The sequence below is a fragment of the Falco naumanni genome, chromosome 12 (assembly GCF_017639655.2).
Source record: "Falco naumanni isolate bFalNau1 chromosome 12, bFalNau1.pat, whole genome shotgun sequence".
NCBI lineage: Eukaryota > Metazoa > Chordata > Aves > Falconiformes > Falconidae > Falco > Falco naumanni.
In genome coordinates, this window is record NC_054065.1 from 22,700,992 (window position 1) to 22,718,478 (window position 17,487).

General features: G+C 41.3%; 1 protein-coding gene across 8 annotated transcripts in view; it reads left to right on the forward strand.

Moving 5' to 3' along the window:
- Positions 1-3,635: 3,635 nt before the first annotated feature.
- The window catches only part of RPS6KC1 (ribosomal protein S6 kinase C1), a 91,212-nt gene continuing 77,360 nt past the window's right edge, over positions 3,636-17,487 (forward strand). For 6 of the 8 annotated variants that reach the window (XR_005830330.1, XR_005830331.1, XM_040611552.1 and 3 more), the window contains exons 1-3: positions 3,636-3,803; positions 8,386-8,421; positions 12,814-12,934. Coding sequence is in view for 6 of the 8 variants with exons in the window: in XM_040611552.1 (XP_040467486.1) it covers positions 3,699-3,803; positions 8,386-8,421; positions 12,814-12,934 (262 nt within the window). In the remaining 2 variants the exon portion in view is untranslated. Of the gene's footprint in view, positions 3,804-8,380; positions 8,422-9,297; positions 9,413-9,616; positions 9,733-12,813; positions 12,935-17,487 lie in introns of those variants that run through there. The other 2 variants (XM_040611556.1, XM_040611557.1) reach the window with 2 other exon arrangements.

The following is a 17,487-nucleotide window of genomic DNA, read 5'->3' on the forward strand; positions in this document are numbered from 1 at the left end:
CTCCAAATTCTGATTTGCAACTAGAAGCCAAATTATTTTATGAGTCATCTGAGCTTTCAAAACTCCCTAGTAAGTGGAGGCTACTGACTCACTGAGGGAGGTTTTGATTGATTATACTGCTCATAAGAACAGCCACGGTGGTTCATATCAATGGTCCACTGAGCTCAGTTTCCTGCTTTCTACAAGCAGTTAGCAGCGGATGCCTAGAGATGTGCAGGGGCTGGGCAAACTTCAAATGAACATTCTTGCTGCCTCTAGCTGTTTTCAGCTCAGTAGATTTCCTTAGCCTGATGTGTTTGTCTCTTTAGTTACTCTCAGTGACTCTCTCCCCCAAGTACTTGAATTTGTGAACTTTCTGCATCAGCAACATCCTTTGGTGAGAGTCCCACAGGTCTAGCATTCATTATGTGAAGAACTATTTTATTATTATTAATTTTATGACCTCGTTCATATCAGCTTCACTGGCCTCTGGTACATGTGTTGAGAGACTGAACAGGCCATCCCCCCCATCTTCTCCATGCAACTCATGATTTAATGGTCTGCTATCATGTCCCCTCATGTTATTCCTTCTTCCAAGCTGAAAAATCTGACTACTCCATTGTTCAGCACGAAGAAGCTATTCCATATATCTGATAATATTTATTGTCCTTCTTGGCTTAGCCATGGAGTTATACAGTTGCAATATAGTCTTCTCTGTCTTATTCTTTACTCCTACTGCTCCTTCTCCCTTCCTCCTCCCAACAAATTGCTAACTTTTGAGTTAGATGGCATTTCAAGATGGATATTTTTTCTCAGTAGATGCATCAGTTGGCTATTGAAATTTAAATGAAATCTATTATATAATTTACCAGGGATTAGTCAATGATGGCTTCAGTCCCATTGATTTCTGTTTATGCCATTAAAACGTCAAAAATTCCACATCTTTGTCGCCTTCGGAGGCGTGGTGACCTGGTTCAGGAACGGCACGGCGACCAACCCCAGGCCGCTCGGGCCATCAGCTCACAGACACCAATGTGGTGGATGGCAAATGGCGTTTATTGATAAGTGGCGCGGCATTATATAGCTTGGGTTTACAACGTCACTTCTGTCTGCTTACGTCATAAGCTAAAAGCTATTGGCTATCCGGAGAGGGGCTCTATATTTCTGTACAGCGCGAGATCTTCCGACCGCCAAGCCCTAACTACCTACACATCTTATAAGAAGTTACAAGCAAGTGCTGCTTCATAAGCAAATTTATACCAGAACTGGTTTCCCAATCATGCTCTTACACTAGAGGGTTATATGAGTTGCATGATATATCAACTAATTAGTATACCATGCTAGAAAATGTTCCTTGTTTACTTGAGCAAGCGTATTTTCAGCCAGCTGTTTGGTTTTTTGGATGTGATGCCACTACATCTGAGCAGCTGCATGCTTCCTATAGCCAAAATCAGAGAAGATGAGAATAAAAAAGTATCCTTGAGATCATTCTGTCCAGCCCCTTCATTTCAGATCTAAACAAACCTCAGATTAGGCTCCCTTATTTGTCATTAGAATTACTTCAAACAGAAGATCTTTTCTTCTAAAGTCTCTGTCAATGAACCTTCAACTGCATCAATAGTATAAGAAAATAATTGCTAATTAGAGTTTGTTGTGTATCCTTTAGCCTTGGAGCTTAGAAACTTGCTTAGGAAGAATGATGATCAAGACCATGTTATCTCTGAGGTGCTCCTTTTAATAGTTACTTCCATGAAGTTAGATGTACCAACACCTTGTCAAAATATGTAAAAGACACACTCTTTCTCTCAGAAAAGAGTGTTAAGTGCACTTCTAACAATCAATGTCCTATTTCTTCCCCATTCCTTAAGAAAATATTTCCCATGCAAAACAGACTAGACCTATCAAGCAATTCTTAAAGGTAAAAAGGATAAAGAATCTTTCCAGTAACTGGATAACTGGTAATGTCAAAGTAATATAAAAAAATTGTTGGGACACTATAAAAACTCACAGTTGGACTGTTTCTGTCCTGTGACATGTTAGGAAGAGTCATTGTGTTCTCCCACAGAAAATGACCTTTCTCTGGGACAACACTATTCAGAGAAGCAGCTGCATCTGGATGCTAGAACACGTCTGGAGCGCCTCTGACATGACTTTTCTGGGCTATCCAGGACTGCCAGCTCAACTGTGTTCTGTCAGACCAGCCCTGGGAGGGGAACAGCTGGTACACTCATGCCTGTTTCCCTGACGCTGCACGTTTGCAAGACTTGCTTGCCTCTGGTATGTAGGTTGGAATTCCCATTATAATGTGATACAAATTGAGTGAGGACAGTGTCGGGATTAAAAGTAACAGTAATCTTGTAATCACTAGGAACAAGGTCAAGGTGAAAGTGTGGCAGTACTTCCGAACTGTGATGCTCACACTGAAACCACTTAGACTCAGTGGTGAGCTTGTGCTTCCAGATCTGTAGAAGTGAATCTGATCTGGAACTCAGAAAGCGAATGATTATAGTTGATGACCTTTCATTTACACAGCAATAACTGGGAATGTTATAAAGACTCATGATGCAGTTCAGGCATCCTCAAAGGGTAGATACTCACTTACTATGAGCTTCAGTACAAGAATCTCATCTTTTACAAAGAAATGCAATTAAGTATTTTACTTTGTCAAAGACCTGCATGAGATCAGAGATATTAATAACCTGGTAATGAAAAGCTGATTTGTTAACATCTGCTGTTAAATGAATGAAAGCATGGTGACAAAAAAGAAAATAATCTTAACAGTTTATATAATCTGAAGTGTGACTTCTGTTCGTCTTGATCTGTGTTGATATAGGTCCCACTACAGCCAAGTAATTGACAGTACTTGGAACCTTATGAAAGGAGAACGCCTTGCAGCGCAAAGTTGCACTCCTCTGAACCAAAGCAATGCACCTCAGACCCTGCAGTTCCCTCACACCAGTGTGTTTCGCACCCCTGTGCGTACACAAGAGCCCACCTGCAGGGAAAAATGCAGGTGCAGCTTACAGAACCTGGGGAAGACACAAAGCGGCAATTCAGTAACCATCAAACGTGCTTCTTTGTTAACGTTCCTCTTTAACACCCGCGAGTCATTTCTGCGTTACAGGCCTTCAGATTTAGGGCAGTGTAGCTTAAAACAGCGCTGGACGCGGCACGCCGGCTCTGCCTGGGAGAGCCTTGCCACGGATTTGTGGATGCCACGGGGCGTCTGTACTCGGAAGGAGCTCGGTAGTCGCCACGGAGTGTCAGTCCCGCACAGCCGCGCCCTCGCCGAGTGCCGCGAGCAGGGCCGGCGTGCCGCTGGGTGCGCCTGGGTGCTTTGCCCGCGGCACCCGGCCTCACCCACCTACGCAGGCTTACCAGGCTCTGGAAAAGGCGGCCCCGTCCCAGCGGCCTGCTAGCAGCCGGGGTACTCACACCGGCAGCAGGAAGCACTGTGAGCCGCAGAGGGCCCGGCAGCACCCCACACCGAGTCACCCGACCCCAGCCCCGCCGCCAGCCCCGGTTTAAGAGCCCCCAGCGCAGCGCCCCGGGCGGGCCCCTCGGGGCCGCTGCCCCCGGCGGCGGGGCTGGGCGGGGCTGGGCGGGGCTGGGGCGGGGCGGGCCAGGCCCCGGCACCGCCCGGGCGGGGCGTGGCGTTCCCGGGCGCCGCTTCCGCCTCGGCCGGGGCCTGGCGCGGTGGCGTTGCGGTGGGGGGCAGCATGCTGAGCCCGCGGGAGCGCGGCGGGGACCTGGCCCGCTTCTACACGGTGACGGAGCCGCGGCGGCACCCCCGCGGGCACACCGTCTACAAGGTCACGGCGCGGGTGAGTCAGCGCCCGACCGGGCCGCGGCCTCGGCCTCCTCCGTGCCGGCCGCCGCCGCCCTGCCCCGCGCCCCTCAGCTCCCCACGCCCAGCCTGCCTGTCGTTCGGTCTGTACAGCTGCCGCTGCGGGCGGAACGGAGCCTGTGGCCGGGCTGCCGGCGGGGTCCTGCCGTGCCCGGCTGGAGCAGGCCGGTCGCGACGTGGAAGCCCCTCTCAGGGACACGGGTGGGAGCCAGGGGGGACTGGGGCGCGGCGGCCGCCCCCGAGCTCTGCCGCGTCTCCTCCTGCCAACTTGTACCTTCACACAACGTTGTAATCGCCTCGAAGGCGCTTTGCAATTCGCTGTCAGTTTCTTTCCTGTTTGTCGCAGGGTGTGTGAGAGTAGCTTAAACCCCAACCGCTGTCTGCCTGTCCCGGCCTCTTCTGCCCCAGGCCTGTGGGACGGTTACAGCCGGGCTGCCCCACGGCGCGGCCAGCGGGAGGGAGGCCGGGGCAGCGGTGCGGGGGCACAGCACGGAGCTGCGGGGTGCTGAGGGATGAGCGGGGTGCTGAGGCAGCCCCTCTCCTCGGGGCGGCCTGTGCCTGGGGTGCAGCCCCCTCTGGGCAGGAGGGGGTCTGGGAGAGTCAGGGGGGCCTAGCGTGCGAGGGAGGAAAGCTGCAGCACGTAACTGGGTGTGGGGAGAGCTGGCCTAGCCCGGGTTTTGCTCAAAGCTCTTTCTGTTCCTCCTGGAGAAATTTGCTTTCTCTTCCCTCTGCTTTCCTATTTAAGCCAAAAAGGGAGGGGCGTAAGTAAATATGTGGCGATAGGTGCAAGAGGAGTGGGAATTCAGGTCACAGGAATGGTGGGATATATTGAGAGCATCAGAAAGTGTCAGAGGGACAGAGCTTATTTAAATAATATCTGATCTTGTAGTTACTGTAGGTATGCTGCCTGTGACAGCAGTGTATGTTTGTATACACCTGTCCCTTAATTCAAAGAATACAGCATTCTCTGTGTGTATATATATCATAGTGCTCAAATTGTTCAGCTATGATCACTTTGTGTGACTTGTGAAATGAAAAATTGGGGGTTTTTATTCTTTTTATCAAATATATATGTACAGGGTCTCTGGACAGAAGTATGGGACATGTTTAAACCATTTTTTTAGTCCAATAAAATGTAGCGTTTGTTAAGACAAAAAAAAAATTCATTTTCCCTGAGATAGACACAAGGAGGAAAACAGTACCATCACATCTTTGTGCCGTGGCTCATGATGGGCTAAGTCTGTGTGTGTGTTTCAAAAAGTTGTGCTAGTGCAATAGGGAATAGTAGGAATGAACTGAGGATTCTGCTTATTTTATTCTGGTGACTTAATACTTATTGGCTAAAGCCAGTTAAAATACTCTGTGATATTTTGGTTTATGCAGAAGTGTTCAAAAGCAAGTTGGGGCTAACTAGGGAGGAATGTCATCCTTTCTCAGTGTCCCATAAGTTGTAGATGCTCTGGTGCTTTTCCAAGCCAGGCAGTACAGAATCAGGAGCTGATCATTATGTGAGCTGTCCAAATTAAACTGAGCATTAGTTTGTCAGTGTGTTTTGATATCTGAAATCCTCAAAGTGAAAAAATGTTTCTCTTCTAATGCAGCAAAGGATGCTTTGGATTCACAAATGTAGAAGTATACATAACTGTTGTTTCGGTTGGATTCTATCTGGTAATCTGTTAGTGTAGTGCTTGAAATGAGGATTTGGGGAGTTAGATGCTGAACGAAATGATGTAAAGGTGATTCAGTGTACGTATCTGTTACCCTTCCTTTTTCTTTTCTCCTATTCCTTCCTCCTGTTCCCGCAGTGATCTGGCTCCATGTTTGATATCACAGCACTACAGCTGTATTTGCTGATCTGATGCTCAGCGGACCGCCAGGAAAAAAAGTGAGGTGGATATTCCCATTGTGTTGAATACCCTTCTGGCTGAGATCTAGGGTACTGAGTACGTGCTAGTGGAGATTTCTGGTTCCTTTCAGTGATTCGTTTGTGAAACAAAGTTAAGGGAACTTTCTGTTCCAATGTAATGATGGATTAACGATCATGGATGAGAAAGCACTTGTCTAGTGTGTCCCAGACATCTGACTTAAAGGCACAACTACCCATGCAGTCTATCCTGAGTGCTCAGGTGGTCTGTCCTTATCGTAGCTTTTTCTTAAAGGTGTTTTTTTTGTATAGCAGAGTACATATATTTTATTTACTTGTAAACTGTGAAATAATTGTAAGTGCAGACAAGATTAAATTGCTACTGGCTTTTTTATATCCATTTCCAAAGGCTAAAGAACAGAAAGGGATATCAGTGAGTTGTGATAGGAGGAATGTTCTTTAATGATAACTGAAAATATAGGCCACTAGTGAAACTTCAGATGATTTAGAAGATTACAATTACTAATGATAATTAAAATTCTAATGAATTTTGTTGGGTATCTGCAGTTCAGACAAGGAACAGGATAATATGAAATACTTTGTTCGGTGGTTTTCAGAGCCTAACGTGGTAATTATACATTGCTTAGCTCATTGGTGGGTATCCTAACGATATTTAAATAAATAGTTTAATGGTGCTTCCGTTACAGATTGGCAGAAGGAGCTGACTGCATTGATCCTTGTGAGAGGATTAAAAAAGGGCATTGAAAATTTAGGGAATTGGATCATCTTTGCCAAGTCTCTAGGTTGATCATAGGTTGGACTGAAGGGGCAGACCTCTTCCGAGTTTGACCTTCAGAAAAGGATATGAATAACAACGTTGAACAGCACATAAATTATTACATCCTGACTTAAAGTTGGCAAGGCTGGTAGATATAGAAGGCGATGTAACATTAGAACAAGTGTGAACAGGGCCTCTGGGTTTTATTCCAGATTCTTACTAACTGGCTGGGTAATTACTCATCTCTCTGGGTCTCCTTCTGCCCATCTGGTAACTTACCTAGCTGCCAAAACTGTTGCAAGGCTTTAACTAAAGGTGAACTGCAAAGCAAAGCAGTTGGTGTGTGCCCTTTGGTGTTCTTCTGTGATGTGTAGCGATGCCTATGATATCTTCTTCCCCCAGCTCTACAGGCTCCTTATATCAAGTACACCAGCTATTAGAAAAGAAGGTTAGTAATATTTCACCAATTGTACATATGAACTGTCTGGTAGTGAATGAAGGAGCAACAGCTGCCAAGGTTAAAATTTGGTGAAGTTGCCAAATGTTAGATTACTCAAGAGTGAGGAAAAGTTGATAAAATCTTCTTCAATGTAGACTACGCTGGAAGAAGAGGACTTTGATGTGCAAGGTGAGAGAAAGAACTTAGACTTGTGAAGGAAAATGTTTTAGGTTTTTTGGGAGATTGCAAGAAAAGGTGACGCTTCTCTTTTCTGTCTTGTCTCCTCCAAAATGTGTGAAAGATTGCAGTGGCTGGGCTATGTAGTAAGATGATGTTATGAAATCTGAGAGGCTTTGGGAAGGATTCTTGAAAAATGAAAGAGAGGAAGAGAGCTAGTTTGTGGGGAGCATGAGGGGTATGTTATTGTCACCTAGCAAGAGGAAAGTGTAGATTCAGTGACTTCCATCTTAAAGCAACAGCTGCGTGGTGCTTGCAGTACAGCGGGATGGTGTTTTGGTCTCTGGGGTGCAAGTAGTGTGGACTCCTTGTGCTTGCCTATATGCATCGCGTGTTCACAGCATCAATTATTCTGGGGTGTGTCACTGTGGATAGTCTCAGTTGGGCTGAGAACACCCTATTTTTCTTTAGCTAACAATAGGCTAATTATTGTTAAACAGCTTTGGCTGAGTTGCAATGAAGTATATAGTGACTTGCACAAGATAATTGCAGTTATGAATTAAAGATGTTTTTGATATTTTTTTTGTGTGTGTGGATATGCTTTTACTGCTGTTTATAAGCCCAATACAGAACTTAGATTACAAAGGCTCTTGTGATCAATATTTATATAAAGAAAAAAATCCTGACAAAGTACAGGCTTCTCTATGGTGTGTAGCCAAGCCTCATTTTCACTGCGATTTTCTGCTGGACAAAGTCATTTATAATTAATTAGGCAATGAGTGTTTAAGGAGAAACAAACACACAAGGATAGTCAGACGTGTGCGCATTGATGGCGGTAAGTAAAGCGGAAATACTATCTTAGTAAATGCACAGCTTCACGTTCACAGTGAGGTTCTGTGCAGCTTATATTAAGCCAAGTAGCCTTAATTAGCTCCGTTGATTGGGAGTAATGTGGCCCTAATATGAATTAATAGGAAGAGACTGGGAAGATGGTGGGGGTTGTGCTCTACATAGCTTTGTTTTGTGAGATGTCCTCTGTGCCATTTTGCCTAGAATGTACATCTTTATTTCTAATCACAGTGACTCTGCGGTTAAAATACCTCACTGTCTTGTATTTGGATGTTGGACTTCTCTGAAGCTAAATGAAAACATTTCTGAATGCTGAGGAACATGCCACTGTTTGCCTTTTTTCAGATTTTTTTTTTTTCCCCTTCAGCAACAAATGATTGTATGTTACTTTTTAACTTCCAGACTGAAAACCCAAGTTTATATGTGTTTTTTTTTTGTTTTGTTTTTTTCAGATTGTTTCAAGAAAAAATCCAGAGGATGTCCAGGAGGTAACAGTTTAAACTTGTGCAAATGTCTTTGTGTATCCCACTATGCCTTTTGAAGCATCTTTGGTGTAATTTAGCAATTTCTGTGTGTTTTGTCACTGAAGTTGAGCAGTTTTTTGTACCTTTCCATTTGTCTTTAGCTTTCATGGTTGAAAACAGTAGCTAGCGTAACATGTTGCAATTCATCTCTCAGTGATGAATCATGACTTGAAACAAAGTCTTAGGGAGGAAAGCGTCTTTTGATGACAAAACTGCTTTGATAACTCTGTAAGCTCTTTTCTCAGGGCTAGAATTGGCAAATTGATGGTTACTTAACTCCTACTGATAAAATTAGAGATCAGTCCACAATCCAAGTCTTAGGTCTCAGCTGTAGGTACTCTTTTCCTCTTTAACCAATACTTCATTGAAAAGCCTACACCATTACTGTCTGTTACTGAAGAGAGAAAATGGAGGAGCATAGGAGTAGCTGAGAGAGATGAGACTGCAAGTCGTATATTATGCCTATCTCTCTGAGGCTCCTTTAGTATTTTCTAGTGGTATACTTTGATAAAACTTTAAAATTACTTACTCTTTGCCTCTTCTGAAAAGTCTCTGAATAAGGGTCTGCTGTATTCTTGTGCCTCTTTAATACCTCAAAAGACTGTCAGCAACCATTTTATTGAGACAAAAAAATACATCGTGTGTGTATGTTGTGGGTTTGGTTTTTTTTTTTTTTTTTTTTTAGATTTAAACACCTTTTTTTCCCTCTTGATTTCTTCTGGACTAATGGCTTGACATTGATACTATTATACTATGTACATGCAAAACCTTCCTTCAAAAGCGCAACCTTACAGCTTTTCAGACATTGTGTAACATGCATATGTTCAATTTCTGGTGCAGTCTCTCACTACAGTTGAGGAGAACCTGGATAGTTGATGAAAGAAGAGCCCATAGATGAATTCATTGCATCTCTATGTGGTCAAACAATGAGTTACTGATTAGTGGCTTGGCAGAGGTGAGAATTGGCTAATACACCTAACACCCGTTTGTTGCATCCTGCTTTGAAATCTTGAGAATCAGACAAACATGAGCATTCGTGCTTTTTGCATTTTTTTTTAATCTCTAGAAGATTAAAATAGCCTATCAGAATCAAGAGATGATCATGGATCTAGTTTAGCTGCATTATTGTAGTTTGTAGCTTGATGTTCACCTTTTCCAGGGACAGTCCTGAATTGAATCTATCCATGAGCACATTCTGCCATTACCTTAAACTTCATTTGTGGAAAAAACACTTTATAGCAGCTGCTGATGAGCCATTCATCAGAAAAATATGTTGTGTCTTTCAGCTGGAGTCTTGCATGAATTATATGTTAAGTAGTTTTGAAACAGTAGCAAAACTGTATCTTTTAGTCACTGCTTTGGTTGTTGGCTTTGATTTTTCTGTGGCTGTAGGTTAGCCATGCAGAGTTCTACATACTCTAGGCAATAAGAAGGCATGAATGTGCTATGAACTTATTGATGACTGCCCTTTCCCACCCTTCATTTTATCAAATGAATTATTTTGCATGTGATAGCATGTTAGGTTGTGGTGTGATTCTGTTATAAGCAAGCATCTGAAAGTACCTATTATTACAAGGAATATCCTAGATGGTAGTTGCCATAAGGGTGAGTTGTAGTCAGAAAAGCACATAGGCTGGGAGCTTTTCTGTTTTGCTGGCTTCTTATGATAAAAAAAATAGTGGACAGCCTTTGAAAGAAAAAGAACATGGTCCTAACCTGTTTTTCCAGAATGCTCAATTAGAAATTCAATAGACAAAATCTTGTCTTTTGCACACAACCACCCTGTTGCTTTACAATCTGTCTGGTGCAACCACCTTCCCGCACCCATACAGGATCACTTAGTTGTGCCTGCTTACTCATTCAGAAGTCTCTTTTAATGTCACTGCTGTGATCTTAATACATACAGTACATACATACAACTGCACATAAGGCTGTGTGCTGTGACCTCAACTCTACTTACCAGTTTTCTGTCACCTCTTTTTAACTGCCCTTTGGGATGCCAGCCTTTAATACAGCATCTCTCCCACTGCAGCCAATTGTATTTCAAGATAATCCTAGCTGTTGTTGCTGAGACAGGAAGGAAGATAACCTTGTAAGGGCTTTCTTCTCAAAAGGATGAAAGAAGGTAACAGGAAGTTGTGTGTGTAGGACTTAATATATACAGAAAGGCTAGTGGATTTCAATTTTCTTGCTTCTGGGGATTGATGGTGGCAGCATCGTGAGGCAGTTGTAGCTAGGGTAGTCCTGTGGGTATTTTTCTCTCATTCATGAAGGAGAAAGGGTTGTTCATTGTGGAACAGATGAATCATACGAGTTAATAGAGATCTACTGGCTGTAGCCATGACAAGCACCTTATTGCATTACAAGTCTAACATATGTTTTATGATATACTTGCTGTGCTTCGTTGGGCCTCAGTGCAACGTGTCCTTCCTCCAAATCTGATTTCTAATGAGTATATTAGAGTGGGAACTTTGCTAACTTTGCTGAGGCGCATGCATGCAAAGGCATGATTTCTGTGAGCTTGTGAAAGGTTTGAGGATGACCTTGACTGCTTTTGCTATGCAAGCTACTTACAGATATTTATTTTTTTTCTTCTTGGCTATTGGGAGATCACTTGCAGCAGTAAAAAATGACACTTTTTAAAGTGGAGTGGAATCTCGTGTTCTTATTTTCTGGCAGCTTTTCACATTGTCTCCAAGTACTGACAGTAGAGTAACTTAATGTTTCAAGACTTCACCATCTTAAGCAATTTTGTGTTTTACATGCGTACTGCTCAAGAAGTGCTAATCATCTACTTTCTGGATATTGGATTAGATGAAAGTACAGCATTGAAAAATTACTGTTTCTGATAGCGAAATAACTAGTTTGCCTTCTTGAAAGATCCTGATTTTTCTTCCCTTGTCTGTTGAACTCGACCAAGTTCTAGTTGTAATTGACTCCTGGAAATGTGTGCGTAGTAGTTGGGGCTGAATCAGGACTGCTAGTTTCAGTATAGCTAAGTTTATAAGGTGGCTAGACTGTTGCCATATTAAAGCTTTGCATATCTACTGTTAACAGTCCTGTTACCTTGTAACTGCATTGTTCTGTAGGTAGGACTTGCACCTGCTGAAATTAAAAGCAAACAACCAATCAACCAACCTCCAAAACTCCAAGAAAACAACAAAAAAACCTCCTCTAAAATTAGACTTTGTACTGAGCTCTAAACCTGGTTTGCTTGAAAAAAGTAGTTTTTCAATTAAGCTTGCTCATGAGAAGGCAGCCTGTTAAATCAGTCACAAATATTTGGAATCTCTTAAATTGTGGTTAGTTGTATTAAGCTAATTGAAACATTTGACTGATGGAACACTGGAATCAACTGCTGAATGCGTTGCAGTCTCTCTTGTGTTTTTTTGTGTGTGTCGTGTCTCCCCACCCCACCCTGTTCTGCTTTCATCACTTTACATTAGTGTTGAGGGTTGTTATGATGGCTTAGTGAGTCTGACCAAAAATGAGACCAAGATATAAAATGTCTTTGTCCATTTTTTTTTCATCCCGATAGCAGTCAAATGTAAATTTTGTTGCTCAGTTCTTTCCCTGGCATGACTCTCCTGTTGGGTTCTCCTCCTGCCTTGAATGGAAAGAATAAAAAGAAGGAGATGGAAGAAGGATAAGTTGGATACCTGGCTGGGAGATGACTACCTTTTTCTGGAGAGGATGGAAAAGCTGGTGTAATGAACCAATGCTGCCTTTGCATTCCTGAAGTTGGAGATTCTGTCTAGATTTCAAAAGGAACATAATCAATTTTTTATCATGGTTATTAGTAACAAACCATTTAAAATGTGGGCTTGCATTTACAATTGATCAGTGCTTTAAATAAATTACAAGCTAGTTTATAGTTCTGGATGCTCAATGTGCTGTCCTTAAGAATCCCTTACTTGTATTGATTTCTCTTCCCTCATTTTCTCTTTTGCTGTTGTCCCTTCCCCATACTTGCAGCTGCACCAAGCGCATCACGCTATTGAGTGCTGGATAGCGCAACACTACTATTCAGCTTTTTTTTCCTCTCTTACTGATTCCCTGTGTAGGTCTGGATCTCAGCGTGACTGAAACAGTGCTGCCTTTGCCTTCTCTGTTTCTTTCTTTCAGCTTTTACTTCATATTTTTTTCTATGCACTGTAGTCTTTTTAGCCAAAATTGGTGTTAAGGACAGATGACCGTTTTTTAAATGGTTGTTAAACAGTTGGTAGTTCAGACTGTCTATTTTTGTTAAACATATTTGCTGAAGGTAGAGCTCTGATTTGCTTAAAAAACTGTATTTGTGGTGTGATGCAGTGCAAACAACCTCACTAACACTTCTTTCCCCTTTCTCTGCTGCAGATAGTCGTTTGGAAGAGATACAGTGACTTTAAGAAACTGCACAAAGATCTCTGGCAAATTCATAAAAACCTATGCAGACATACAGAACTCTTTCCACCTTTTGCCAAAGCAATAGTATTTGGTAAGCGTAATTCCTTCCTGACACTGAAATACTTTGACTCAGTATCTACAAATACATCTTGTTTTGCAGCTGCATGGAACTCTCTTCTATGTATTTTACTACTCAATTTTGGGTGTGTTGTGTCTTACTTGTAGGTGTGCTGGTATCATACCTTGATACTTTTATTCATTTTGACAGGGGTAGTTATAGCCTTGCTTCCATGTTAGAAATATTAGCTCAGATATTTATTGGCATATATGTCCTGTATCTTAATAACATGCATTCCTTGTTTTCAGGAGCATAACGTGTATATAGCTTTGTGAACAGCACTTGAGCAATGAACAAAGATTTTTCACATGAGCTGTCTGATTTTTAGCAATGAATTATAGTAAACTATCAGGTGGCTGTTGCAGAAAAGGATTTTATTCTAGGAATTTGATTGTAATTATCAATTTTATTGGCTAGGCTTTTGAGGTCAGTTTTACATATAGCAGTTAACTATTTCACCAGAACAACCTGTAAGAGTATTGTGACTCTGTGAGAAATACATGGCACAAAGTCAAAGGTCTTAACTTAAATCTGATGTATATGTCATTGTGAATGAGCCATAGGTGGACTTTCAGTGAAGTGGTATGACTCCATGTAGAACTACAGCTACCACACTTTTTTTTTTTTTAGCAGTATGTTGTGCTTATAAAATAAATGGTGGTGTGGTGTTTTTTTTTTTGTTTGTTTATTTTAGCACATATTCTTTGTGTTCAGCACAAACTGTTGCTTTTTTTTGGTGTGCATATATATCGCACAACATCCAGTGGATTTTTAAACATCTCTTCAGCATTTTTTTAATGTGTCCAGCATGTTTGGCATCTTTTTTTGCATGCATCTACCACATGCTTTCTGAGTGTTTTTTGAGTCGTTTTGAAGGTGTTGCTGCCTGGAATGGGTTTGGTGCTTTTTGGCAGGCACCTACCATGTGCTTTCAAGCCTTTTTTCCAGGCATTTTAACGTCATCTTTTTTTTTTTAGGTGTCCAAGAAGCATTTGGCATTTCTTTACCTACATCTACCATGTATTCTTGGTTTGGTTTAGGTTTGGCTGAGCTTTTTGGTTTCTGAAGTGGTTTTGGGGTTACTAAAGCATTTCTGTGGCATTTATGAGTTGTTCCAGCCTATTATTTTTTTAAAGCGTCTGGTCTGTCTTGATGCTTTTTTCTGGTGTGCACCTACTTTAATATTTAGTGGTTTTTTGGCATGCATCTTCCACATGCTCTTTTGGTTAGGTTTTTTTGGCAAGATTTCTGATGAGGATTTCATGCATTGTATTGTGGGTTTTTTGTTCAAGGCATGGCTGTGGCGTTCTTTGTGTCCAGGATTTCTTTGTGTTTTTTGGCATGCACCTACCACTTCTTTTTTCGAGTATTTCTAAGGCATTTCTGAGGTGTTGCTGTCAGTCCAAAATGTGTTTGGTGCTTTTTGGTGTTCGTGGTGTTTTTTTTTTTTTTTTTTTTTTCGTACCATGTGCTCTTTTTTGGTGTGGTTTTTGGCAGGCGTTTTAGTTTCTAATGTGGTTTTGGGGCTACTAAGGCATTTTCATGGTGTTTACAAGTTGTTTTAGTATGTTTTGTTTTTTCAAGCATCCAGCTTGTGTGTTTTTTTAGTGTACATTGTGTGATTTTGAGCATCTAGCACGTTTGGCATTTTTTGGCAAACATCTACTGTGTGCTCTCTTCTTTGGCAAGGTTTCTGGTATGAACTCTATGCTTTTTTTGGTGTGGTTTTGGGTTCCTAAGGCATTGCTGCAATGTTTCTGTGTGGTTGGGGTTTCTGTTTGGTTTTTTGTTTGTTGGTTGGTTTTTTTTGGCATCTAGTATCTGGTGTTCCTTAAGTGTAGCTTTTCTTTCATGCATGTACCGCATGATTTTTCAGTGGATTTTAAATAATTTTGCAGCAGTTTTTAATGTGTCCAGTGTATTTGTTGTGTTTTTGGCGTTGCTAACTGCAGAGCACCACATGCAATTATCAGGCATTTTAACAGGTTTTTAAGCTTCCAACATGTTTGGCATTTTTTTTTTTTTTTTTTTTTTTGATAATTCTACCATGTGCTCTTTTTTTGGATGTGGTTTTAGGCAGACTTTTCAGTTTGTAAGGTGTTTTTGGCCAGGCTTAGGTGTTTTGGGGTTATTAAGGTCTTTTCCGTGGTGTTTACAAGTTGTTTTAGTTTGGTGGTTGGTTCTTTTGTGTGTGGTTTTTGGGTTGGTTTTTTTTTGTTTGTTTGTTTTTTTAAAGCATTCAGCCTATATTTATAGCTTCTGTATGCACCTTGCACAGTGTTTAGTGTCCAGCCTATCTGGCATTTCTGTGAATGCATCTACTGTATGCTCTTTTTTTGGCAAGGTTTCTGGTGTGAATTTTGCATTGTTATTTTGGGTGTGAGTTTTGGTTCCTAAAGGGTTGTCACAGCATGTTTGGCATTGCTGCAGTGGTGTGTTAAGCATCTAGCAAGTTTGGCATTTTTTGGCATGCATCTCCCACGAACTCTTTTTTGCCAAGTTTTAATTTTTTTTTGTTTGTTTCTGAGGTGTGGTAGCAGTGTTGTTTTCTATTGCCAGGTTGTTTCTAATATGTTTTGGTGGGTTTTTAAACCTGCAGCACACTTTCAGCATTTTTTTTTGTAGGCACCTATGATGTGCTTTTAGGTGTTTTTAGCATCCAGCTACAAAAACCAGTTTGGTTTTTGTTTTTTGCATCCTGCTACCACATGCCTTTTTCATGTTTTTTCCATATTGTTTTAGCATTTTTAGTGTTCAGCACATTTGGTGCTTTTTGGCATGCATGTAGTGCCTGCTTTTGTGTGTATTTGCATGTTTTCCATGTGTTGTGCCTGTTTTCCATGTTTGTCACATGTATTTTTGCATGTTTTTTTCCTTGTGTTGTGGATGGTTTAGTATCCACTCAGCGTTTGGTGTGTTTTGGCATGCATCTAGCACAGATTTTTGAAGGTTTTCGTTGTGTAGAATTTTTAGCGATGTTGGGCATGCACCTAGAGCGTATTTTCCCACACTCTTTCTGTCTCATATTAGCATGTTTTAGCATCCAGTGTGTTGCACGTTTTTTGGCATGCATCTATTGCATGTTTTTGTGTGTTTTTTCCTTGTGTCACAGTTTTAGTGTGTTTTAGTGTCTGGTATGCTTTTGGCAGTTCTACTACATACTTCACATAGAAAAATGTGCAAAACATTTTTAGCATTTTTGCATGCTTTTAGCATAAGCTTTTGTGTGCTTTTGTGTATCGTAGCATTTTTTCATGATTTTTCTGCATTTTTAGTTTTTTTTTTGTCTGTGTGGTTTTCTTTTTCTTCATTTTTTTTGTTTTGTTTGGGTTTTTAAAATTATTTTTGTATTCTACTTTTTTTTTTTTTTTTCTCCTTCTTTTTGGCGTCTACTATTACTTTGGGATAGTCAAGCCTGTCTGTTTGGAAAGTGCAAAAACCGAGGTTGTTTAGTCAGCCTTTTTTCCACCACTTTGTGTGACAGCAATGTAATACTGCCTGGGGTTACAGTTCTGTAGGTTTTTGCTGGCCCTCTTTTGCCTTGAGTGCCGAGAAACTGTATGAAACCCCGCTGGAGGCAAAACCTCAGCCTGGAAAGCACAAATTTTCCCTTTGTTTCAGGACCAAATACTGCCATAGACGTGTCATTTTCGCTACTTACTGTTTGTTTTTGATGTCTGCTGCGTGTAGGCACGGGACTGAGATGCTTTAAAGAATATACTGACATAAACGACTTGAACAAGTTGAAGTTAGTTTATAACCCAAGTCTAATCTGCCCCTAGAGCTTTTAGGGAGCCTGTGACTTAGCCCTTTCTTGTGTGGGCCAACTAAGTGAGAGGCAAGGAGTCAGAACTCTGTTGCAGATTTTACGGCTCTGTGCAGAGCTGGGTAAAATTCCTAGTTTAAATTGTCTTTCATTGTAATCAAATTTCATGCAATTTTGTTTTTGCTTATTTATGGAGTTGGAAGTGGTATAAGTTTCTGCGCTGGGTCAGAAATTGTGCCCTAATGGTTAAATAGAGAATATAGTATTAGTTTCATCCTGACGTGATTTTATATCTGATTTATAGAGTGCTCCCTGGACAAAGTATTTACAAAGCTAATATTTGCAAAGCATAGTTTAATTTCACCTGGAAGATATGATAGCTGCTCATAAGGGAGGAAAGTGAAGGGTGAAAAGAGAATCAGGGTGGAAGAAAATGTGGGCTCTAACATAGTAAATAATTTTAATTTTTCAGAAATGCAAATTAGCTGTTTTTACATTAATTAGCCCTGTAAGCAAAGGAAGAATTGAGTGAAATCTCTTCTGAAAGGCAGCCTTCTTCTGTTGTATTTGGTGAACAAGTGACTGCAATGTACCTTGTAAGAGAAGGAAATTACAGAAATATTCCATGTAGTTAATTTCAAAGAGTTTTTTTGTAAATAAAACTAAACCAAAACAAAGCCCACTACCTTTGAATGAAGCTGAGCCATGGAAGAATACAAGGAAGAGGAGGTAATGTAAAAACAAATCTTAAATGATTCAT